We start from the raw sequence: 26,660 nt of genomic DNA, 5'->3' as shown, positions 1-26,660 counted from the left end.
CCCAGCCCTGGTTGGGTTGTGCAGGTGACAACCACTCAATCAATGTATCCCTTTCACATCGATGTTTCTCTCTCTCTCCCTCTCTCCCCCTCCCACTCTATCTGAACAAAAAAATGGAAAAATGTCCTCGGGTGAAGATTAAAAAAAAAAGAGAGAGAGAGAGAGAGCTATCTTATCCTTTGAGAGGGCATAGAGGCACCCCTGGAGAGTATTATGCTAAGCAAAATAAGCCAATCAGAGAAAGACAAATACCACATGGTCTCACTTATTTGTGGATTATAATGAACAGAATAAGCTGATGAACAAAACAGACCCAGAGACATAGAAAGGAATACAGTTCAGATTGACAAACCTCCAAGGAGGGGGGGGGCGGGAGAATGGATGAGATAAACCAAAGAACTAATATGCACATATGCGTAACCAATGGACATAGACAACAATGATTGGGGAAAGGGGGGAGGCAGAATGGGGAGGAGGGGTATGGGGGAGGGGAGAAATATTTGTAAAGAAAATAAATAAAAATTTTTAAAAATAAGTAAAATGACAATAGCAAAAAAAAAAATTACTGAAAAATAACAACAACAATAATAACAAACACTGGAGAAAAAAGGTCCTGGTCAGTTTGGCTCAGCAGTTAGACCGTCAGCCCGAGGACCAAAAAGTCGCGGGTTCAATTCCAGTCAAGGGCATGTAACTAGGTTGAAGTTTGATCCCTGGCCCTCGTCGGGGTCCTGTGGGAGGCAACCAATTGATGTGTCTCTCTCACATAGATGTTTCTCTCTCTCTCTCTCTCTCTCTGTCTCTCTCTTTCTCTCTCCCTCCCACTCTATCTGAAGATAAATGGAAAAATACCCTCAGTGAGGATTAAAAACAAAAAAAGGTTTGATCAAGGAAAGCAAGAAAAGTGCTATCCACTCGTGCTGTTTACTGATTCCCAAAGCAGTCCTGGCATCTCAACAAGGAGTCCTAAACAGGGATTTGTCACTGAAATTGAGATAATTTGAAGAGGCCAATTTCTAGTTATAGTCTTCACTTAAAACTCCAGTGGTGTTTCCCAACCCTTCAATTCCCAGTCCACACAGAAAATGAGAACATTTGTAGGACTCATTGCAGCAAACAGGCTGCTTGCTAGCAGAAGTGACTAGCCCAGGTCCTACTCCAGCAGCCTGGTGGGTTGTATGCATCAGTACCTTGGCATACCTGTAATGCTATCTTGGCACATGTTTGAGGAGACTCTGGGACAGGGAAAGCATTTCTTTAAAAAGCTTCCTTCAAAAGTATCATTCTATAAAAAGAAAAGTAAAAAGAAAAAACAAAAACAACAGCAGCAACAAAAAAATGTATCATTCCATTCAGTCAACAATATTAACTATCTGAAACATACCAAACACTGAGATCTACCCTACAGACTGGAGGGAGAAGAAAGGCAAATAAGCAATTCCAATAAATGGATAACGTACTATCTAAAGAAGTATCAGGATTTTTGACACGAGTCCCATGCCTAGGGAAAGGGAATCTATCAACTACTTTCCAGAAGTAATCCCACAGACATAAAAGGCTGAAATGTATTTCCAGCAGAGAAAATATAGGTACAAAGACCTAACTGTAAGAAGCAAAGCAGGTTGTGTAATGCCCAGATAGAACGTGAGGAGAGAGTAAATTTAGTAGTTTTGATAGAAGTATTTCTGATAACTATGCTATGTGGTTGAGCAGAAAGCGGATATCACACAAGGCAAGAAAGCACATGCCTTCTTCTGCAATAACCCATCAAACATAAGCTATAAGAACAGTATTTGGGGAGATGAAAAAACTTCGTGAGTATAAATCTATAACAAAGCAGCACTACTGATTTGCAAGTACCACATGCTTGTACATGAAGTTTAAAACAATTTTTACTATGGTGACAGATACTAATACAAAAGAACAAAACAATGCAATTTTTTTGTTTTTAACTCTTTACCCGACGATATTTTTTCTACTGACTTTCAGATAGAAAGGGAAGTGGCGGGGGGGAACATTGATGTGAGAGAGACACATCAACTGGTTGCCTCCAGCACGGCCCAACCAGGGCTGGAGATAAACTACAACAGAGGTACATGCCCTTGACTGGAATCAAACCCACCACTCTGATCTGTGGGCCAATGCTCCAGCTGCGGAGCCAAACTGGCCAAGGCAACACTGTCCATTTTTAAGGGCAAAAGATTATTCAATTGATCAATATAATATTTACAACCTTTAAAGAAATGGGAAAGCAAAAGAATTCCCAAATAATGTTTCTTGTTCTTTTAAAAAAAAAATTTTCATTAGCTTAAAAAGGAGCGCAAATCTATACCATCTCTTCCTCTTTCTCTCAAGTGGAATTAAACAGAGCAAGTGTAACAGAAATTAAGCATAATTCTCATTTACCTCTCTGCCTGTAAGGATGTGTCTTGCCAATTTCACTTTTGCAAAATTCCCTTTGCCGATTGTTTTCAACAGTCTGTAGTTTCCGATGTGAGGCTGTTCATCTGCACAGGAAGCTATAGAGTTTCTACACCGAGCTCCAGAGCGCCCGGTGCGAGAGGTCACTTCTTGCCGCCCATCTCCATGTGATGTGTGCTACAATACAACATATAACAAAGATAAGAACATAAGAACACATAGTACCTATCAAGTTGTAAGGGCCTCTAGTTGAAGAAACAAAACATTACTGCTTTAAGTTTAATCCTAATGCATCTAGCACTTAAGAGGAAATTTGCCCACATGATATACATTTATGAGGAAAACAAGAACGCTGAGAAGGAAAATGCCCAATACCAAGTGTTGCAGTTCAGCTGGGTGCTCGAAGAGAGATCTTTCTATATGTGGCTATAACACACAACAGGAGTAACTGAACTAACTGCCTGCAGTCATTAGTAATGTAACTTTTCCATGTGCTATTAAATGCTATGCCACATCTTGTGAAACAGGCACAACACTACCACCACCTTCACCAGATGAGGGTTCTTCTGCGATTTATGCACAGCCACATCACTAGAAAGAAATCCAGAGAGAATCTGGATTCCCAGTTTTTTTCTACACGATTCTGCTAACAATAATTCAAAACAATGTGTTTAAATAGTCAGACTGTGGCCCTGGCAAGTTTGGCTCAGTGGTTAGAGCATTGGTCCGAGGACCAGAGAGATCCAGGTTCAGGTCCCAGTAAGGGAAGGTACCTCGGTTGCAGTTTGTCTCTGGCCCCAGTTGGGGTCGTGTGGATGGCAACCACTCAATGTGTCTCTCTCACGTCAATGTTTCTCTCTCTCTCTCTCTTTTCTTCCCTCTCTCACTCCTGCTCTATCTGAAGATTAAAATAAAATAAAATGAAAATAAATAGAATGTGGTCTGGCTGACATGGCTCAGTGGTTAAGCTTCGACCCATGCACCAAGAGGTCGCTGGTTCGACTCCCGGTCAGGACATATACCCAAGTTGTGGGCCTGATCCCACATGCAGAAGGCAGCCAATGGATGTTCTCTCTCATCGATGTTTTTATCTCTCTCCCTTTCACCTCCTCTCTAAAATCAATAAAGGAAAACAGTCTTTAAATAAATAGTCAGACTGTGTCGCCCTTGACAATATTTGTTGATTAGATGTGTAAATTACTCAATATGTTCCATAAAGGTAATAAATTATAAACGCCTCTAACCATGTTAAAGAAGTACTAGGGTTACAAACGCTGGTACAATTCTGCAGGTACAAGCATCAGTTCCTAGTGCTTCCACCTTTTGCAACACATACTCAGAGGACATCATGCCCCATGACCAATCTTCCCTGGCTGCTAACTCCTGCTCAAGGAAGGGTTCTCACTCTCATAGCACTCTCACAGTTACGTCTAAGCTCCTTCATTCTTTTCTCTTTTCTAATATTTTGTTCAGGAAAATGCCCCTTCTTTCTAATGTTGTCAGTCTACCTTTAGGTCAAAACAAGCCTGATTCTAGCTGATAAACACTCGCTTATCATGGTTAATCAGTTCCAGACTCTACCGCAATGAATGAATTTCCATGAAGTAGGATTCTTTTTTTTTCCCCTCTCCTGAGGACATTTTTCCACTTTTTGTTCAGATAGAGTGGGAGGGAGAGAGAGAGAGAGAGAAACATCGACATGAAAGGGACACATCGAGTGGCTGCCACCCGCACAACCCAACCAGGGCCGGAGACAAACTGCAATCGAGGTACGCACCCTTAGCGGAAACCGAACCCAGGTCTCTCTGGACCGCAGGCCGATGCTCTAACCGCTGAGCCAAACCGGCCAGGGCGAAGTAGAATTCTTTATTTACTATACAGTCATCCCTCGCCACTTCGCACTTCGACATTCACGGCTTCACTCTATCGCGGTTTTTTCAAATGCTATACTTCTATATTTGAAAAACCCACGATAAAACGAAGCCATGAACATCGAAGCACGAAGTGGTGAGGGATGACTGTACACTAATACCAAGGAAGAAAAAAAAGTGTTTTGTTAAAGTAAAAGCTTAAGAATTTTGCCATCGGCCGGGCTGGGTAGCTCAGTTAGTTAGATCATCATTCCGATATACCAAGGTTGTAGGTTCAATCCTGGGCATGGTACATACAAGAATCAACCAATGAATGTATAAGTAAGTGGAACAATGAGTTGATGTTTCTTTCTCTCTCTCTCTTTCAATTTTTAAAAAAATTTGTGCCCTCAATCTCTGATATCCTTTTCAGAATTTCCACATTAATCTCCAGCTACCTTCTCACATTTGTCAAACAAAATGTTTTCCCTAACGTATCAGGTTTTGGGATAGGTTTACTTCTGTTTTATTCAATTATCACATAATATTACATTATAAACAATGATGTTTATGTTTTGTTTTTATTGATTTTAGAGAGAGGATGGGAGAGAGAGATAGACAGACAGACATCGATGTGAGAAAGAAACATCAATTGGCTGCCTCCCGTATGTGCATCAACTGGAGATTGAACCCTCAACCCAGGCATGTGCCCTGACTGGGAATTGAACCTGCTACCTTCTGGTGTATAGGACAACACTCCAACCAACTGAGCCACCCAGCCAGAACTGTATGTATTTATTTTATTTTATTTTTATTATTTTTTCTTTATTGATTTAGAGAGAGAGGAAGGGAGAGGGGCAGAGAGAGAGAAAAAAACACACCAATGAAAGAGAACATTGATTGGCCACTTTCTGCATGCCTGCCCAGCTGGGGATTTGGCCCATAACCCGGGCATGTGCCCTGACCAGGAATCAAACTGGCAACCTCTTGGTGCATGGGTCAACGCTCAATTACTGAGCCACGAGGGCTGGGCTCTATATATATATATATATATTTTTTTTTATCATCCTCACCCGAGGACATTTTTCCATTCTTTGTTCAGATAGAGTGGGAGGGAGAGAGAGGAACAGAGAGAGAGAAAAACATCGATGTGAAAGGGACACATCGAGTGGTCGCCACCCGCACAACCAACCAGGGCCGGGGACAAACTGCAACCAAGGTACATGCCCTTAGCGGGAACCGAACCCGGGTCTCTCCGGACCGCAGGCCGACGCTCTAACCGCTGAGCCAAACCGACCAGGGCTATATTTTTATTATAAATATATCTTAGGTAAAACAGAATGTTATGAACTAGTTACAAATCTAAGCAACTTGTAACATTGTTCCTATAACAAATGGGATTCTAATTTGCAAATGATAATTTTAGGGAAAATAACCTATTTAATAAATGAGGTCTTGTTGATCAGACTAAAGCAACAATTAAGTTATGACATTAGGCTTTACAGAAAACTGGTTATATACTCTGTTGTAAACAAGACACGATGTTGTTTTGCAATTTTTGTAGATCAACCAGAACACGGCTTCAAAAGAATTTTGATGACAATGTTTATGTTTGTTTCCAAACTAGATTTAAGTTTCATGAAAACAAGGCAGTAATTGTTCCTTAGATCTTAGAACAATATTTGGCACATAACAGGTATTTAAAAAATATGAGAATGACTAAATAAATATTAAAATACTAATCACTGTAGTGTTCAGATGGTTAAATAAATTTCTCTATCTCCTGAATTTCTTTGTTCTATTATTCATTCAAATAGTTTTCAACTGATAATATATATACACTTTCTATAAATACATGTTGGAAACACAGCAGTGTATAAAACAAAGTCCTTATCCCCATGAGGTATGTGTCAAGGGGTTTTAATATTAAGGTAATGCAAATATGGTCATCAAAATTTTACTATCCAAAATTTCAGTTAAACAAGATTTTGTAATGTAAATATACATTTTCTAAGTCACAAATTTTATAAATTCAGCTTTTCATATATTAAGTTTTCTAGAGTGAGGCACAGTTACATAGGCAAAATATTAACTGTTGTGCAAATCAACTGTCTTCTATTTCGTGTAAAATAAAACTATTAGAAGAGTCTTAAGATGCATAGGCATTGAAAGTTCATATTTATAATAAAAGACTAACTCCTCAGACTATATCCACTACCATGTAACCTTCAGGAGGACTCAGGTTTTTGTCTGTTTTGTTCATAACCAGGTAGTCCCAAAACTTGGAACAGTGCCTGGCACATAGTAGCTGTGAAATACATTGTTACTGAATGAATGTTAAATAAATTCAAGGCCTTCTCTGATGTAACCCTCTTTTCCTTACCACTAAGGGTGGGGAACCACTTTTCTGCCAAGGGTCATTTGGATATTTAGAATATAATTTTTGAGCCATACAAAACTATCAACTTAAAAATTAGCCTGCTATATTTGGTCAGGCTAGTGAGGTTGTGATGTTACCTGGTACTGATTTGGAGGGCCCTATACGCCTGTGGGCGGCACATTCCCCACCCCTGCATGTGATCCTGGTTCCCTCAGTATGAGTGCCTGCCTTTTCTTCTCTTCAAACCTAAGAAAACCCTACTCATTCCCTTACACTGGATCATTTGTCACCAATTTTATGAAACCTCCATGACTCTCTCCCTGCATGCCATTAGAATGTATCTTTTCCTTTAGTTCCCCCCCCCCATTTGTATCTATATCTCTATTATGCTACTTTGTTAATACTATTATCCACCACCCTGGCTTGTGTGCTTCTGAGTTCCTGGAGGATTATACTGACTTCAGGGAGGAACTCATTCTCCTCACCTGAGTTAGGCACAGCACTATGCCTAAATCTGGCCAATGAGATGCAAGTGAAAATAACATGTCATTCCCATGCTGAAGTATCTAATTGCTAGTGCTTAACTCCAGTCCTATCTTCTGCTCTCCTAAACCCAGAGCATTGTCCAAAGACAGGGGCTACAGGACCAAATCAGCCTGGACAAGATCAGTCTTCATGGAGCCAATAAGCAGTCGGTAAAACTCCGTAAACAAGTTTTTTACTGTGTTGAGCCACTAAGATTTTGGTCACATATATTACCACAGCATAGCCACACCTAACCTTATACCTACTCATGCAAATAAACAATCATAATACAAAGAAAAAAGAAACCTGCATTTTTTCCATTAGATTGTAAATTCATACAACAAATTGAAGTAGTTGATGTTTATAAATTTCCAGTAGGGTTAAACGTAATATATTTAGTTTCCTTACATAAAGTTCTTAAATTTAAAAAGTCTAATGTGTTTAATTTTTAAAAGTTATCTCAAGAGAGTTGCGGTCAATATGGCAGCATAGGTAAATGCGATATCACCTCCTCCCACAACCACGTCAAAATTACAACTAAACTACAACACAACCATCATTCAGAACTGCCTGACATGTAGCTGAATGGAAGTCCTACAACTATGAAATTAAAGAAGCAGAAGCAGCCACATCAAGACTAGTAGGAGGGGTGGAGGCGCAGACAGGCTGGTTCCTCACCCACATGTTGCGGATAAAAATCAGGATACCTCAGCTGGGAGGGTCCTTCCTGAGGAGTGAGGGGTCCCTGTCCCACACCAGGCGCAGCTGTGGGAGCCCCAGGTAGTTCCTCTTATAGGGCCTGCACATGGACTTACTCAGCTGTTCTCCCTGTAAGCTTGAAGGGGAGGCAGCTTGAGGGGCACCAGAAACATACAGGGAAGAACTGAGCTGTATGGCCTCAGGATGAGGCCTGGAGGGGCAGCTTTCTCTGGGATAGACGTGCTGGTGGAGGCTGATGTTCCTTTGGTAGGACCCTGCCCTGGAGTTGCAGACAGCCGCCATATCTGGGACTCCAGCAACCTGGCTGACACTGTTTGCCCTGCCCTGGTGATTCCCTGAGGCCCTGCCCCATGGAACTTTCAGGCCCACCCAAGCTGTTTCCCAAGGCTTTACCATGGGATTGGCCTGTCTTGAAGGATCATGCTACAGAGTTTCCTAAAATCTCTCAAACAAGCAGCAACTGGTCTCAGCAATACCCATACTTCTCATTAAGTGGCCCCAGGCCTGGCACTAGAAGGAGCCAGCCTTGGTTCACAACTTGGCTTTTCCTGGGTACCTCCAAGCCCAGCACAAGAAGCAGCCATTGGCAGATCACTTTGTAGCTTAAGCCTGGTGGCCCCAAACAGAACACAGGCAGGCAGTGGCTGACCTTGCCCCAGAGCCAGCACGTCAGTGAACAGCTCCAGATCACATCGAAAGACCACCACCCAACCACCTACACAAGCTACACACTCAATGAGTGAACTCAGTGGGTACCAGAGCCCTGATGAAGTAAATCTTGCTTTGTGTGGGGGGCCCCTACAGAGCTAATCCTCCTAAGTAGTCAGAGGTCAGAAGTCAATGGGCACAGCCAGTCCTTGCAGCTGATCAGCCTGAGTAAATCCCTCCCATTGAAGTGCCAACATCAATCAAGACTCAATTACAACAGAAGGGTGTACAGTCCACACTAGGGGTGCACCTCGAGGGCCCAGCTGGAGCGATCACGGAGGCTGTGCCACTGGATCCTACAGAATTCCTACAATAGACCACCCGATGAAGCCTAGAAGACATAGCAACTCTACCTAATACATAGAAACAATATCAGGGAAGCAGCCAAAATGAGGGGACAAGGAAATATATCCCAAATGAAAGAAAACAAAACTGCAGGAAAAGAATTAAACAAAATGGAGATAAGCAATTAACCAGATGCAGAGTTTAGAAAACAGGTTATAAGGTTGCTCAAGGAACTTGGTGAGATATTCAAGGAATTTAGTGAGACCTTCAAGGAGCTTTAGGAGACCTCCAAGGAACTTAGAACATCAACAATATAAAAAAAGACCAGTCAGAAACGAAGGATGCACTAACTGAAATAAAGAATAATTTACAGGGAATCAATAGAGAGTAGGTAAAGCCAAGAAGCAAAACCATCGATTTGGAATATAAGAAAGCAAAAAACACCCAATTAGAACAACAAAAAGAAAAAAGAATCCAAAAAAATGAGGATAGTGTAAGGAGCCTCTGGGACAACTTCAGGCATGACAACACTTGCATCATAGGGGTGACAGAAGGAGAAGAGAGAACAAGAAATTGAAAACCTATTTGAAACAATAATGACAAAAAACTTCCCTAACTTGGTGAAGGATACAGACATACAAGTCCAGGAAGCACAGAGAGTCCCAAACATGATGAACCCAAAGAGGACCACACCAAGACACATCATCATCAAAATGCCAAAAGTTAAATGCAAAGAGAGAATCTTAAAAGCAGAAAGAGAAAAGCAGTCTGTAACCTACAAAGGAGCTCCCATAAGACTGTCAGCCGATTTCTCAAAAGAAACTCTGCAGGCCAGAAAGGAGTGACAAGAGATATTCAGGGTGATGAAAAGCAACAACCTACAATCAAGACTACTCTATCCTGCAAAGCTATCATTTAGAATCGATGGACATATCAAGAGTTTCCCAGACAAGAAAAAGCTAAAGGAGTTCATCACCACCAAACCAGTATTATATGAAATGTTGAAGGGTCTTCTTGAAGGAGAACAAAAATATGAACAATAAAATGGCAATTAATACATTTCTACCAACAACTGAATCTACAAACAAAATGAGCAAGCAGAACAGAAACAGACTCATAGATACTGAGAACTTCTTGTTGCTTGCCATATGAGTGGGGGCTGGGAGGATGGGTGAAAAAGATGAAGGAATTAAGAAGTACAAATTGAATGTTACACTGATGAACCTCAAAGGAGAGGTGGGGAGCATGGGATGACATAAACCAAAAAACATCTATGCAAATATGCATAAACAATGGACACCAACAATAGTGTGGGGAAGGCTGAAAGGGGGTGGGATTGGGGAGGAGAGGGTTAATGGGGAAAAAAGAGGGGACATCTGTAATACATTCAACAATAAAGATGAGTTAAAAAAAAAAAGTTATCTCAAAACAGAAGCAAATTAAAATATTTGTTTCTACTTGACCTTCATTTTTTTCCATGTACCCACCAGTGGCCCTGAAGAAAAAAAGTTTCCTATTTCTATATCATAGCATTCAATGTCAAAACTGAACATTTAACAAATAATTCTGAATTCTTGTACCATTAGTCAATTATTTCATGCATAAAATTTTTTCCCACTAAGGAGCCAATAAATAGAATCTGAGATAAAAAAAAAAAAGGTTACATAATCCTCCGGGAGTCATTTTATAATTTTGTGTGGCAACACTAAGCACCTAACAGGTACTGAGCAGTTGAATTTAATTCTCTTTTTTTTTTTTATCCTCATCCGAGGACATTTTTCCATTTTTTGTACAGATAGAGTGAGTGGGAGGGAGGGAGGGGGAGAGAGAGAGCGAGAGAGAGAGAGAGAGAGAGAGAAACATCGACGTGAAAGGGACACATCAAGTGGCTGCCACCCGCACGACCAACAAGGGCCGGGGACAAACTGCAACCGAGGTAACATGCCCTTAGCGGGAACCAAACCCGGGTCTCTCCGGACCACAGGCCGATGCTCTAACCGCTGAGCCAAACCGGCCAGGGCGAATTTAATTCTTTTTTTTTTTTTTTTTTTTTATCCTCACCCGAGGACATTTTTCGATATTTTGTTCAGATAGAGTGAGAGGGAGGGAGAGAGAGAGAGAGAGAGAAACATCGACGTGAAAGCGACACATCGAGCGGTTGCCACCCACACGACCAACCAGGGCCGGGGACAAACTGCAACCAAGGTACGTGCCCTTAGCGGGAACTGAACCCGGGTCTCTCCCGACCGCAGGCCAACGCTCTAACCGCTGAGCCAAACCGGCCAGGGCAGCGAATTTAATTCTTAAAGGAGTCCTGATTCTTCTCCCTAACATGGAATGGGAGCTGATATCATTTCATCTAGTGTACTAGAATATGTACACTACTGCTCAAAATAATGATGAATCAAGCCAAAGGCATTCACAAAGTATTAATTTTCAAACTAAAAATTCTTTTTAATGCAAAATATTTAAGTTATCATTATTAGGAAATAAAGCAAACACTGTAGTTAACAACTCAATATCCATTCCTTCCTTATTTGTTTCTAAAAGAAGCTGGATATACTTGGGGAGGCAACACAGCCAGATAAATTCTTGTTTTCCCAAACTTCCCTGCAGCTAGAGGTAGCAATATGGCTTAGTTCCGGCCAGTTCTCATTAGCAAACATCTACTGGGAGGTTCTGGGAAAGAAAAGACTAAAATGTTTTCTAAAACCACCAGCTCCAATATTACTGAACTGCTGAACCAAAAGCTAGAAGCTGCCTAGATTTCTTTTGTGAGAAAAACAAACCCCTACTTGGTTAGGTTTTGTTAGTTTCAGCCACAGCACTACTTACAGGGCCAGGGCTGTATCAATACTAATGTAAGAAGCAATAAGCTCTGGCTCGTGTGGCACAGTAGTTGGAGCATCGGTCCCCACACTGGCCAGGTCGGGACACATGCAGGAGGCAATCAACCGATGTGTCTCTCTCCACCCAACCCCCACTTTCCACTATCTCAAAAAACAAACCAGAAGCAATAAGAAAATGAATGGGAAATTTATTCATTTTATGTTTTACGTATTAGTTCATTAGAAGTTTGTCCATATGTACAGCCATAGAGTATAATCAGCATAACCAGAAGACACAAATGAGAATGTATACCTTAGACACACACAAAGTTAATATAATAAACATGGTTCCAGGTTTGCCCTTCTATCTATTTCGCAAAGCACAAACCTGAAATGTAAGATTACTTAAGAAATCAAGTTTAGTAGTTTACAACAACTTTACACTATGTTTCAATTCTCTATGAAGAGAGTTTGGTCCGGTCTGTAAAACAAGCTATGCACACATTCTTTCTAATCTTTAAAATAACAAGCCACCTCCTTAAATATGGGCAGGTTTTTCGATGTTAAAAAAAAAAATCTAGCCAGGCTGGTTTAGCTCAATGGTTGAGTGACAACACACACAAACCAAGAGGTTGCTGGTTAGATTTCAGGTCAGGGCACATGCCCAGGTGTGAGCCAAATCTCCAGTGGGCAGGCATGCAGGAAGCGGCCAGTCGATGTTCTGTCTCATTGATGTTTCTATCTCTCTTTCCCTCTCTCTCTCCCCCTTCCTCTCTCTCTAAAATCAATCAAGAAAAAATATTTAAAAATGAAATAAAATAAAATCATGGACCAAAAAATCTTCAGCAAGTATTACACTAAATGGAGAAACTTTAGAATCATTTAAGACCAGAAACAAGACAAAGCTGCTCAACATAATACTAAAGGTCATGGTCAAAACTTCAAAGAAAGAAAAAGTGGTTTGTTTGTTTTTTCCTTTATTGATTTTAGAGAGAGGAAGGGAGAGGGAGACAGAAACATCTAAGAGAGAGAACATAGATTGGCAGCCTCCTGCACGTGGGAGATCAGGCCCACAACATGGGCATGTGCCCTAACCGGGAATTAAACCGGTGACCTCTTGATGCATGGGTTGATACTCAACCACTGAGCCACACCAGCCAGGCTGGGCATTTAAAAAAAATCTTCACCAGAGGATATGTTTTACTAATTTTATTTTATACATATTTTTAATTTTTTTCTTTATTAATTTTTTAGAGAGAGAGGAAGGGGGGGGAGAGAGAGAGAGATAGAAACATGGATGACAGAGAACATCAAATGGCCTCCTCCTGCATGCCCCCAACCCTCAGCAAGTACCCTGACTTGAGTCAATGCTCAACCACTGAGCCACACTGGCCGGGCAACATATATGTATTTTTCAATTTTCTAGTAGCAACACTAAAAAAAAAAATAAACTAATTTTAATAATACTGTACTTACTCCAATATATTCCCAACATATAATATAAAAAGACTAAGATTTTTTAAAATATATTTTTATTGATTTTTTAGAGAGAGAGATAGAAACATCGATGTGAGAGAGAACCATTGATCGGCTGCCTCTTACACACCCCCTACTGGAGATCAAGCCTGCAACCCAAGCATGTGCCCTGACCAGGAATCAAACCAGGTCCTCTCAGTCCATGGGGAGACACCCAATCCACTGAGCCACATTGGTTGGGCTAAAAAGATTAAGATTTTACTTTTTTTTTTTCAAACTACCTTCGAAATCTGGTATAAATTTTACACTTACAGAACCTCCTAATTCAGTCTACCCACATTTAAGTGCTCAATAGCCACATGTGACTGGTAGCTAATGTGCTGGATAACACAATTCTAAGCACTCAGAGGATATGACCACATTCGGATGAGATAAAGGGGAAAAAGGTGTCCTAAAGGTAACAGTTTGGAGCCTTTGAAGGGTAAGTAGTAGAGTTCTAATGGGAAATGAAGGTCATTTCAGCCAGGCAGGCACCAGCACAAGTAAAGCTAAGAAAGCTTGGGGGACAGGAGAAAAGACCTCCCTTAACTTACAGGTCTAGCCAGTTTCATCTCTCACAACACTCTCATTTCATGTGCCACTAAAATGGGGGGGGGGGGGGAGAAGGCTTCTGTTCCTTAACATCACGATTGCTGACAACTTATCTTTATGCTCCTGACTAGGCTGTCCCTCTGTCTTATTCCCCCTCTCATCCCCAACCTTTAGCTTAGTTAATCCTACACTAAAGTACTTGACTATGAGCTCCTTGTGGGCAAGAACCATCTCATCTCTGTATTCTGAGTGGCCGCCTCCTGCACAACCCCATCCGGGGCCGGGGACAAACTGCAACCAAAGTACGTGTCCTTAGTGGGAACTGAACCCGGGTCTCTCTGGACCGCAGGCTGACGCTCTAACCGCTGAGCCAAACTGGCCAGGGCTCCTTTATGTTTTGTTGCTGTTCCTTCTTTTGTGCTTCACCTCTTGTCCACTCAACTTAATGTCTTCAGAATCTCTCTCTCAACTAGTCTTAGGCTCCCACCTTTATCTCTCTCTTCTAAGCCCAGACTCTATCAAGCCTTCCTTTAAGAAAGCTGTCTGAGCCCAGCCATAGTGGCTTAGTGGATTCAGCACTGACTCATGGACTGAGAGGTCCTAGTTTGATTCCTGGTCAGGGCACAAGCCTGGGCTGTGGGCTTGATCCCCAGTAGGGTGCATGCACGAAGCAGCTGATTGATGTTTCTCTCTCACATCGATGTTTCTATCTCTCTCTAAAAAAAAAAATCAATAAGAACATAGTTTAAAAAAAAAAAGAAAGAAAGAAAGAAAGCTGTCTGAGGTTTTAAGAAAGGAGAAAGAGAGCCTTGGCCGGTGTGGCTTAGTAAAGATTTGGCCTTTGTGCCAAAGGGTCTCGGGTTTGATTCCCAGTCAAAGGCACATGTACCTGGATTGCAGGTTTGTTCCCTGGCCCCAGTCAGGGCACGTGCGGAAGGCAACCAATCCATGTATTTCTCACATAGATATTTCCTTCCTTCCTCTCTCCTTCCCTCTTTCTTTCTCTCTTTCCTTCTTTCTCTCTCTCTCTTTCTCTCATCCCCCTCCTACCCTTCCCCACTGTCTCTCAATGGAAAAAAAAATCCTCTAATGAAGATTAACCAAAAAAAGGGAAAAAGGAAAAGAAAAAAAAGGAAGAAAGGTGGTATCTCATTGTAATGAACACAGAAGGGAAGGCAAAGGACACAGGGACGAGATAAGACAGAGTATTAACAATTAACATTAATGCAGCTAACATTTATGTTTTACTTATGTGTCAGGCACTGTATATTTTTTTTTCCTTTACTGATTTTAGAGAGAGAGAGATAGATCAATGAGAGAGAACATTGACTGGCTGCCTCCTGCATGCCCCCCACTGGGGATCAGGCCCACAACCTTGGTATGTATTCTGACTGGGAATCAAACCGGCGACCTCTTGGTGCATGGGTTAACACTCAATCACTGAGCCACACGGGCCGGACCCAGGCACTGTATTAAATGCACTGCCCATATTGTCTCATTTAATCACTAATTCAACTAATATTTATATTTGGTCACCTGTAATAAATGACCAGCATGTGCCAGGTATTTGGAATAGTATCAGTAAACAAAACAAAAAATCCTGCTCTCACAGAGCTTTCAGTATACCAGAGGAAAATGAACATAAGAAATATGTAAATTATATAGTATATCTGAAGGTAATAAATGCACTGGAAAAAAAGAAAAATTAGATCAGAGTTAGAGAAATTGGGAGGGCCATGGGTGGGTAGAGTGACCCTCACTGAGGTGATGTCTGAAAAGAGGAGGAGGTGAGGTGTCTGTGAAAAGAGAAGACCCCATGCCAAGGCCTAGAGGTTAGAATGTCCCTAGTGTGTTCAAAGAACAGCAAGAAGACTCCTGGGTCTATGAATGTAGTGAGTGAGAAGAGATAGGAGACGAGGACAAAGAGGTAAGGGAAGCCAGAGCATGCCTTATCCTTATAACAGTCCTATTAGGTTATTACTGTTACCAATCCCATTTTATAAATGAGGTAACTGGGGCACAAAGAAGGTAAATAAATTGTCCAAGGTCATAAATAAAACACTAGGTCAGATTATAAACCCAAAGTTACTCTTATAGTGATATGGAAACTTGATCTCAAAGTCTTTGACACACCTTCCATTAAGAGGTATGGTCCATGTTCCTTCTGCTTGAATCTGGGTGCTTGGAACTGCTTTAACCAAGAGAAAATGGCAGAAGTGATATTATGTGATTTCTAAAAAGGCAGGCAGCTCTGTCTTGTTCACTGAGACACCAAGTCACCTTGAAAGAAGTCCAAGCACACTGAGGCCTCCGTGCTGGAGATGCCAATGTAGCCGCTCTGGACAAGAGTCCCAGCTGAGCCCAAGCTTCTAACCATACCTGCCAAGGTGCCAGTTATGTAAGTGAAGAAACAGTCAAGGATTTGGATCTTCCAGCTATTCGCATCCCCCCCAGCCTTTCAAGATACCCCAAACTAAAGTCCCAAACATAGTGGAACAAAGATAAGCCTGCCTGAATCTGTGAGCAATAAATAAAATGGTGGTGGTTTTTGTTTTGTTTTGTTTTTTTAATCCTCACCTGAGGACATTTTTGCATTTATCTTCAGATAGAGAGGGAGGGAGAGAGAAAGAAAGAGAGAGAGATCCATGGCCGGTTTGGCTCAGCGGTTGGAGCATCGGCCTGAGGACCAGAGAGTCCCGGGTTCGGTTCCGACTAGGGGCATGTACCAAAAAAAAAAAAAGAGAGAGAGAGAGAAAGAGACATCGATGTGAAAGACACACATCGAGTGGTTGCCACCCACATGACCCCAACCAGGGCCGGGGACAAACTGCAACCGAGGTACGTGCCCTTAGCAGGAACCAAACTCGGGACTCTCTGGTCCACGGGCCGACGCTCTAACTATGGAGCCAAATCAGCCAGGGCAAAATGGGGGTTGTTTTACACTATAAGTTGTGGAGCAATTTGTTCCAAAGCAATATTAAGTAGAACAACTATACAATCAGTAGGAAATAAATGCTAAGAACCTAAGTTAATAAAAATGAGGAAAAAAATTGGAATACATTACTATGGTATGTGGAAGGTAATCATTGAGTATCTTTAACATTTAGATGACAATGATGGCAACCTTCTTTTAAGAGACGAAGACATAAACTCCTTTAGTCCACTTCACTAGTAAAACTAACGCATGCCTATGGGCAGGCTCACCAAGGCAGAACTAGGCTAGGCAAGCGGTAGGCAAGTGAAGGCGGGCAAGGAAAGAGGTGGAGATGATATATGAACAAAAAGTCATCAAGCCTAGCCAGTGTTGCTCAGTTGGTTGAGGGGCCTCCCATGCACCAAGAAGTCACCAGTTCGATTCTCGATAAGGGCAAATTCAAGGGTTGTAGGCTCAGTCCCCGGTGGGGGACATGCAGGAGGCAGCCAATCAATGTTCTCTCACATCGATGTTTCTATTTCTCCCTCTCCCTTTATCTAAAAAAAAAAAAAAAAAATCAATAAAAACATATTAAAAAAAAAAGTCATCAAACACTCAAATAACAAAAGCTGCTTGCCCAAGTTTAAATTATTCTTCTGGATAAAGAATAGTAAGTCTAAGGGCAGAAGGCTGAGTTAGAAAATGGTTCTAGGTCTACTCTCCAGGATTCTCATTCTAGAATCTGCCATTGTGATCAATGAAAGAATAAAGGTATTGACTGTGTAAAAAATAGTTATAAAAAATTCTAGAATAAAACCTTTGGGTGCCCAGCGGTGTGGCCCAGTGGTTTAGCATCAACCCATGAACCGCAAGGTCGCCATTCGATTCCCGGTCAGGGCACGTGCCCAGGTTGTGGGCCCGATGCCCAGGTTGTGGGCCCGATCCCCAGTGGGGGTCATGTAGGAGGTGGCTAATAGATGTTCTCTGTCACTGATGTCTCTCTCTCTTTCTCCCTCTCCCTTCCTCTTTCTTTAAAATAAAGAAAAAAAATTTTAATAAATAAAAATTAAAAAAAAAAATAATTGGGTTCAGCTTACTCAAATTTCATACTAAATTCTATCAATACAGATTTTCATGTAAAATGTCCATAATACAAACCCCACAATATTTAACCTCCGCCTCAAAGCAACTGGCCATTAGCAAGAAATCCAAACAAAATAGCTTCTTTGTTCTAGCTTCAACTTTGAATACCAAGATTCCATGTAACCCACAGAAATAATGCCTTATGTAGACTATATAAGATTATATAAGACTAACCATGGCTGAGCAGCTCAGGTGGCAAAGTGCAGTGCTAACAAACTCAAGCTTGAAGAAGTTGGACTCCTGCCTAAAATGCCCTTTTCTTCCAGGACCCTCCCAATTACTATACAGGTAGGTGCATATAGGTCAGCACAAACCCCCTGCAGACAAACTCCAAACACATACTTTAAATTCTTGTGTAAGATAACATTAAAGCTGGGAGATTCCCAGGAAAAGTCCTATATTCTCCTTCAGGTTTAATTTGAAAGTTTAAAATGAATGTGAGATGCCTGGCCAGTGTGGCTCAATGGATTGAGCATCACTGAGCGTCATCACATGGACTGAGAGGTCCCGGTTTGATTCCCAGTTGGGACACATGCTGAGTTGTGGGTTTGATCCCCAGTGGGAGGAGTGCAGGAGGTCACATATCGGTGTCTCTCTCTCTCACATCGATGTCTCTTTCCCTTCCTCTCTCTCTAATAAATCAATTAAAAACATTTTTTTAAAGAAATTAAAGATAACAGATAGTATTTTATTTTTTTAAGTATGTTTTTATCGATTTTTTTTAGAGAGAAAGAAGGGGGTGGTGGGAGAGACATCGTGAAAAAGAAACATCGGCTGCCTCCTGCACATGCCCCATTGGGGATCAAGCCCACACCCAGGCATGTGCCCCGGCTGGGAATCAAACTGGGACCTCTCAGTCCATGGGACAACGCTCAGTCCACTGAGCCACACCAGCTGGGCTAGATGCTATTTTATATTAAACTAGACAGTCGAACTTCGTTTATCGCAGTTATCAGTTCCAGACTCTACCGCAATAAATAAATTTCCACGAAGTAGGATTCTTTATTTATGTAGAGTCATCCCTGGCCACTTCGCACTTCGACTTTTCGCCGCTTCACTCTATCGCGGTTTTTTTCAAATACTAAAAAACAGCGATAGAATGAAGGCTCTAAAGTCGAAGCACAAAGGAGCGAGGGACAACTATATATATGTCTCTTATAAGTAAACATAATAGAAATAATCATATGCTACATAAATAATCATAATGACTAATATTTTACTCACTACAAATTTCCACCTTCATCTAATTTACATACAGAAGAAATGAAAATGACCCTCAAACTGAAATCTGTAAGCTCTTTTCCCAAACTCTGTGAGCGAATAAAAAAAAATTAATTCCTGCCCTGGCCGGTTTGGCTCAGCAGTGAAGACTGTCGTCCCACAAAAAAATAGTCCAGGGTTCAATTCTGGTCAAGGGCACAAACCTTGGTTATAGTTCAGTCCTCAGCCCTGTCAAGGTTGTGCAGGAGACAACCAGTTGATGTTTCCCTCTCACATTGTTGTTTCTCCTTCCCTCCCTCTCCCTCTCCCTCCCTCCCTCCCGCTCTATCTGAAGGTAAATGGAAAAAATATCCTTGGGTGAGGATTCAAAAAAAAAATTTAATTCTTAGCTCCAGAAAAGTGGAGTATAATCTCATACACCAAAAAGGATGCAGGTTTGATTCCTAGTCAAGGCATATAACCTAGGTTGTGAGTTCAATCCCCAATCAGGGCGCATATAGGAGTCAACTGACCTATGTTCTCTCTCTCTCTCTCTCTCTCTCTCTCTCTCTCTCTCTAATCAATAAACACAGCCTCGGGTAAGGACTAAAAAAATAATTATTTAGCCCTAGCTTGTCTGACTTAGCGGTTAGAGCATCAGCCTGAGGACCAAAGAGTCTAGGGTTCAATTCCGGTTGGTTGCAGTTCAGTCCCTGGCCCTGGTCAGGGACACGTGGGAGGCAACCAATCAATGTCTCTCTCTCTCTACCCCCTTACTCTATCTGAAGATAAAAATGGAGCCCTGGCCAGTTTGGCTCAGCGGTTAGAGCTTTAGACCAGAGACCCAGGTCTGGTTCCTGCTAAGAAACAAGTACTTCAGTTGCAGTTTGTCCTCCGCCCCATTGGGGTCGTGTGGGTGGCAACCACTCGATGTGTCTCTAGACATATTGATGTTTCCCTCTCTCTTTTCCTCCCTCTTCCCCTCCTGCTCTGTATGAAGATAAATGCAAAAATGTCCTCGGGTGAGAATTTTTAAAAAAAGGGAAAAAGTATACTTGGGTGAGGATTTAAAAATAGTAAGTCCAGCCGGTGTGGCTGTGGTTGAGCATCAACCTATGCACCAAGAGGTCACCAGTTCAATTCTCAGTCAGGACACATGCCCAATCCCCAGTGGGGGGGGGGGGGCATGCAGGAGGTGGCCAACAGATGTTTCTATCTCTCTCTCCCTCTCCCGTCCTCTCTAAAATCAATAAAGGAAAAAAAATTTTTTTAAATAATAATTCTTCAGAGACCAACTTTTTTAAAGGCCCAAACAGCCTAATTTAACACATATAGTTTACTTATTAAGTTAAAAAGATTAAATAAAACTATACTATTGCCCTGGCCAGTTTTGCTCAGTGGTTAGAGCATTAGCCTGAAGTTCAGAGTCCCGGGTTCGGTGTCCGCTAAGGGCATGTACCTCAGTTGCAGTTTGTCCCCAGTCCCGAATAGGGTCCTGTGGGTGGCCTCTCATGTTGTCTCTCTCACGTTGATGTTTCTCTCTCTCTCTCTCTTCCTCCCGCTCTGTCTGAAGACAGATGCAAAGATGTCCTTGGGTGAGAATTTAAAAAATAAATGAAAGAAAGAAAGAAAGAAAGAAAGAAAGAAAGAAAGAAAGAAAGAGAGAAAGAAAGAAAGAGAGAAAAAAAAGGAAATATTATGGGGAGGGTTGAGATAAACCAAAGAACTTATATGCATATATGCATAACCAATGGACATAGACAACAATCCTGTGGGGGGAGGCAGGCAGGATCAGAGGAGGGTGTCTACGAAGGGGAAAAGGAGAAATATATGTAACACAAATAATTAATAAAAAAATAGAAATATTGTCTGGCCGGTGTGGCTCAGTGGTTGAGCATCGATCCATGCATCAACAGGTGGCTGGTTCCATTCCCCATCAAGACACATGCCCAGGTTGTGCCTGCTGCCTGATGTATAGTAAGTGATCAACAAAGGGTAACAATTTTCATTCTCCACAATCACACTTTCTTACAAAGGAACAATTTAAAAAACTCATGGGCCCTGATCAGTGTGGTTCAGTGATTAGAGTGATGGCCTGCACACCAAAGGATTGTGTGTTTGATTTCCAGTCAAGGGCATGTACCTGGGTTGCAGGTTTGATCCCCAGCCCTGGTGCGGCACATGTGGGAGGCAACCAATCAATGTGATTCTGTTATACTGACGTTATTTTCTTTCTTTCTTTCTTTCTTTTCTTTCTTTCTCTCTCTCTCTCTCTCTCCCTCTCTCTCTCTCTCCCCCCTCCCTCTTCTTCTCCCTCTCCATCTCTCCTTTCCTCCCTCCCTTCCACTCTAAAAAAAAAAAAAAATCAATGGAGAAAATATCCTCAAGGTGAGGATTCACACACACTCACACACAAAACTAATAAAACCAGAAAATTTTATTGAATCTTCTGGAAATCTCTCTTCTATAGTCACAATACAATCTAGGAATGTGGTTTAATTGGCAAGGCTTCACTGACTACTAAGGTAGCAATTCTTCAAGGGTGGTCCCTGAACCTGTAGTACATATATCACCAGGAACTTGTTAGAAATGAAAACTCAAGGGCCCAACAGTAGAATCAAGGTCTGGGGTGGGGTCCAGCAATCAGTACTTTAATAAACCCTCCAGATGATTCTAGTGTTTGCTCCGGTTTGAGAGTTTAGCTCAGGGTACTTTGATCAACAGGAACTGGAAGTCCTAAAGAGCAAGAACAATACAGTTCCTAGATGTATCCTCTATGGCACAGCGTCAAACACACAGTAGGTCCTCAAATTTGAACAGATTAATAACAACAGTCTCATATAACCAATAGGTGGCTAGACAATAACACCATCAGTTTTTCTATTTCACAGAGATAAGAAATTCTGCTGGCTATTTGCATTAACTAATAAGTAAGTAAATATATGGTACACACACACACCATGAGCTGTTAAATCAATGGCAAAGCCCTGGTCCTCCTATACTTTGGCAAATAACTCAGGCTTACTAAGTGTCATATTCTTTGAACTTTAAGTAAAAAAATACATTTCTAATTGTACCAATATACAAACAGGATTTGTCCATGGCTCTACACAAATCAAACTGTAGAACATAAATATGCAAACTTTTTATTGACTTTAAAAAGCATCTTATTTCACATATTAGCCAATTGTAATAGATGGACCCATAATGGATTCTAATTTAAACAAAGTGTTTACAAAGTAGACAACTGAGGAAACTTAAACACTGACTAGACATTTGATATTAAGAAATGATGGCTCTGGCCAGTTTTGCTCAGCATTTAGTGTCGGCCTATGAACCAAAGGGTCATGGGTTCAATTCCCAGTCAAGGACATGTACCTGAGTTGCAGGTTTGATCTCTGGACCCCAGGGTCATGTGGGAGGCAAGCAGTTGATGTGTCTCTCTCACATCTCTCTCTCTATCTCTCTCTCTATCTCTCTCTCTATCTCTCTCTCTCCCTCCCTCCTTCCCTCCCTCCCTCTCTCTCCCCCCTCTTCCTTCCCCTCTACTCTTTAAAAAAAAAAAAAATCAATGGAAAAATATCCACAGGTGAAGATCAACAAAAAAAGAAATTATGATAAAGGAATTATGATTACTTAAAAAAAAAAAAAAGCTTTATCTCTTGTAAAAGCGTTAGAGATGAAATGTTAAGGTGTATCAAATTTGCTTCTTTACAGAGGTGAGCACACAATGGAATACACAGATGTTGTTATAAAGTTGTACTCCTGGAATTTATATATTATTAACCAGTGTTACCCAGTACATTTAATTTAAAAGTTTAAATAAAATTCACAGGGTAAGCAAAATAGGAAGTATTTTTTACAAAATAGAAAAGACAACCCAGCCAGTATGGTTCAGTAGATTGAGCGTCTACAAACAGACTGAGAAGTCCCAGTTCAATTCCTGGTCAGGGCACATGCCCAAGTTGCAGGTTTGATCCCCAGTAGGGGGCATGCAGGAGGCTGCAGATTGATGTTTCTCTCTCATGTGGATGTTTCTATCTCTCTCTCACTTCCTCTCGCTCTTAAAAAAAAAAAAATCAATAAAAACAAAGCTGTTTTAGCCACAGTAACCAAAATGTCCATCAACTGGTGAATGGATTTTTAAAAACTGTGGTACAGCCCTGGCTGGTTTGACTCAGCGGTTAGAGCGTTGGCCTGCAGTGCAGAGAGACCCGGGTTCGGTTCCCGCTAAGGTTACAGTTTGTCCCCAGCCCTGGTTGGTCATGCGGGTGGCAGCCACTCGATGTGTCCCTTTCACGTCGATGTTTCTCTCTCTCTCTCTTCCTCTCTCTCTCTCCCACTCTATCTGAACAAAAAAATGGAAAAATGTCCTCGGGTGAGGATAAAAAAAATAAATAAAAATAAAATAAAAACTGTGGTACATCCAAACAATGAACCATAGCCACACACACAAACACAAATCAACCTCAAAAGTACTATGCTAAGTGAAAGATGCCAAACACAATATTATATACTCTTCAATCCCATTTATATAACATTCTGGAAAAGGTAAAACTGTAAGGACAAATAAAAGATCAGTGGTTGCCAGGGGCTGGGGAAAGGGAGAGCGGATTGACTGTAAAGGAACACAAGGAACCTTTTTGGGCAATGGAAATGCTATATCTTTGACTGTGATGGTGGTTACATAGCTATACATTTGTCAAAACTCATCAACAGTACATAAGAGTGAATGTTCTATTTCGATAAACTTGACTTTAACAAATTAGCCACTCAACAGACTGAGAGCTCCCATTCATTCTGTACCCTCACCACTCAACTGGCAAGAAGTCTAATATTTAGCAGCAGTTCAGTGATGATAGGTAAATAATATGGAATATGCCAGACATGTAACACTGACACAAGGGCACCGAACTGTAAAAGACACCCAACTAATTCTAGAACATGCCAATACCTGAGTTAAAAATGGAACAGGGTATGATAAATTGACATGTGATATGCTACAAACCTCTGATTGTAACACTGTCAAAAATTCAATTTTAAATACACTCCGTAAGAATAAAGGAATTTTCCATACCCTACATTGTTTTTAAAGAATAAAGTTAGTAATTTCTAATGACACACAGAAAGATTAAAACATAATTCAACAAATTCACCAGATAACAAGGATAAAAACCATTGGGTATAAATCCTTCACTATCACAAATCTGCTATAATGGTTTTTAGCTTCAGTTTATTCAGAAAGTAGGGAGCATCTACTCTGGTCCAATGTAAGATTTTGCTTCTCTGAATGAAAGTCAATGATCAAAGTTAATCAACTCACTTTTTTCCTCGCTCCACAAAGGGTAGTCAAAGAACAGGCTGATCAAGTCAGAAATAGGTTCAAAAGGTCTGTAAGAAAATGAATTCACTGACTCACCTAGTATATGATTTTGTGTTACTCTGTGTAATTTTCTAATCCATCTCAGGTGAAGCAATGTATGCCACTGTACTACTTACCTGGTTCAACAGCCTTAAATACCATACATGAATAGCCTACTGCAGGATGCTTCAGACCAGGTTTACCTGAACAGATTAAATCACATGATATAGCCACCCAGCAAACAAGTGGCATTCTGGGGATTCAAGTGAAGGCATTTGATTCCACTAGCCGACAATGTCTCAGGACGTTACTGAAATCGTGGAAACAAGCAGAGCAAAGAAGCTTTTCCTAAGTGATGGCATTTTCTTGCCAGGAATTACCTCATAACACTTACAATGAAAGTCCAGTGAGGTTTCTGTACAAACGATCTACTCAGTGTTTCACACAAGCTAACACAGCCAGACTGGAACAGTTCTGAACCCAAAAGAGAAGAGTTCAGAAAGCACTTGGACAAAGTCAACATTTCGCCAGATGGGATCTCGACCACAAGTTGTCATTCCCTAAAAATGCTGTCCCTGGCCTTTTAAAAAGGTGCAGCGAACAAAACCAAAAGTTCCTTTTATAGAATCGCAGGATGTGAGCCAACCTCTTAGGAAGAAAGCAAGCCAGGCAGTGAGTGGCAGCCTAACTATACCCTTCCTCCCGAAAGGGCTCCAGAAACTCCTCCAGGACAGGTGCCCCTATGAAACCCACGCTCCTCCGGGAACTTCCCTCCGGCCCAGCTTTGGGGCTCCTCAGTGGCCACTTAGGTTTGGTGACCTACTCAACTTCCCTCCAGACGATTTTAAAGAACGAGGCACAAAGGGCAGTCCACCTGATCCAATCACTTCCTTTCATCAGCACCACGAACGTGTCTTGAACCTGACACTCCTCAAGAGCTGCCTGCCCCATTTAAAAGGAGTTTGGTTAAAACAAGCGCTAACCACGCAGAGACCGGGCACACACTGGGTCACCCACTGCGCGACGAGCGGCCCTCCAGACGCCGGCGGGCAGGGCTGCAGCCCGCAGGCTCGTTCCCGAACAGGGCTCGGGCGCCAGCACAAGGCACTGCCCGGGTCCTGCCCGGGTCCTGCCCAGACACGGGCCGCCCCGGCTCTCCCGCCTGCCCGCTACGTCCCGGGCCGGGAAGCAACGAGAAAGCCGGGGTTACTTACGTTCTCAGTGTCCCGTTCATTCACCGTTGGCAACGGGGTCCTCGTGGACATTTTCCTTCACTTCGCTTCTGCACAACGCGAGGAGAAAACAAAACAGCACGGCGGCAGGGGCCGGCGACGGCGTCCTCGAGTGGCCGGCGGTTCTGGAGCGGCGCCGCGGGAGGGCGGCTCCCCTCCCCCACGGCCGTCTAGATCCCGGGCCGGGCCCCGGCCGTCCCCCGGCGGGTCCCGGGGCTCATGCTCCCCCGGTCCCGGCGGCCGCGCCGAGAAGCCCCACGGGCGGCGGTGGCGAGGCCGGGCTGGCGGTGGCGGGCTGCGGGTCTGCCCGCCGACGTTCCCGCGCCTCAGGGCGCCCCGTGGGCCCGGAGCCCCTCGCCTCCTCCTCCGTCCGTCGCTCGGTGGGTTTCAGTGCCGGGGCCTCCACACAGCGCCGCCGGCGGCGCCTGAAGAGAAGGCGGAGGAGGATGTGCAGGAGGTGGAGCGCAAGACAGGCCGCCGCGGGCTGCGGACGCCGACCATGGAGGGGGCTGCGGAGGCGGCGCCTGCGCCCAGCTGCTCTTCTCGCTCCGGCTCGCTCTCCGCCTCAGCCTCCGCCTGCTGGCCGCCGCCGCCGCTCCCGGCACCACCGAGACTCACGGACCCAAGATGGCCGCCCGACGGCTTCCTCTGCTGCCTCCGAATACCGGAAGTGACGACACCGCCGCCGCCGGAGTTTGGCCAATCAGCGCGGCCGAGGAAGCCGGTCCGGCTACTGTTGCTAGGAGAGACTTGGTCCTGTCCGGGGCCCAGGGGGCGGCGCCCAAGGCCTGGAAGGGACAGCGGGTCCCCACCGGTCCCGATGGGAGGCCGGGGCGCCGCGTTCCCGGCGTCCAGAGCACGCAGGCACCCCCGAAAGAGCCGGCAAACGGCCTTGGGCGGCGGCCTGAGTCCCATTACTGGGTTGGCATGTACAGTTTTTGATTGAGTGCCTGCTCTGTGGCAAAGCTGAGGTCGCGTCCCCCGGCCTGCGCAGCACCGAATCGAGTCACGGCAGCAACGACAGG

General features: G+C 42.9%; 1 protein-coding gene across 12 annotated transcripts in view; it reads right to left on the bottom strand.

Moving 5' to 3' along the window:
• The window catches only part of MARK3 (microtubule affinity regulating kinase 3), a 120,880-nt gene extending 94,621 nt beyond the window's left edge, over positions 1-26,259 (bottom strand). For 3 of the 12 annotated variants that reach the window (XR_004957361.1, XM_036247031.1, XM_036247041.1), the window contains exons 1-2: positions 25,618-25,760; positions 2,407-2,598 (exon numbers count right to left, since the gene is read on the bottom strand). Coding sequence is in view for 11 of the 12 variants with exons in the window: in XM_036247031.1 (XP_036102924.1) it covers positions 2,407-2,598; positions 25,618-25,668 (243 nt within the window). In the remaining variant the exon portion in view is untranslated. Of the gene's footprint in view, positions 1-2,406; positions 2,599-25,617 lie in introns of all 12 variants that reach the window. The other 9 variants (XM_036247018.1, XM_036247002.1, XM_036247011.1 and 6 more) reach the window with 4 other exon arrangements.
• Between the last annotated feature and the right edge of the window lie 401 nt (positions 26,260-26,660).

This window comes from Molossus molossus, unplaced genomic scaffold (genome assembly GCF_014108415.1).
Source record: "Molossus molossus isolate mMolMol1 unplaced genomic scaffold, mMolMol1.p scaffold_m16_p_1, whole genome shotgun sequence".
Classification (NCBI taxonomy): domain Eukaryota; kingdom Metazoa; phylum Chordata; class Mammalia; order Chiroptera; family Molossidae; genus Molossus; species Molossus molossus.
This window is presented reverse-complemented; position numbering and strand designations above follow the sequence as displayed.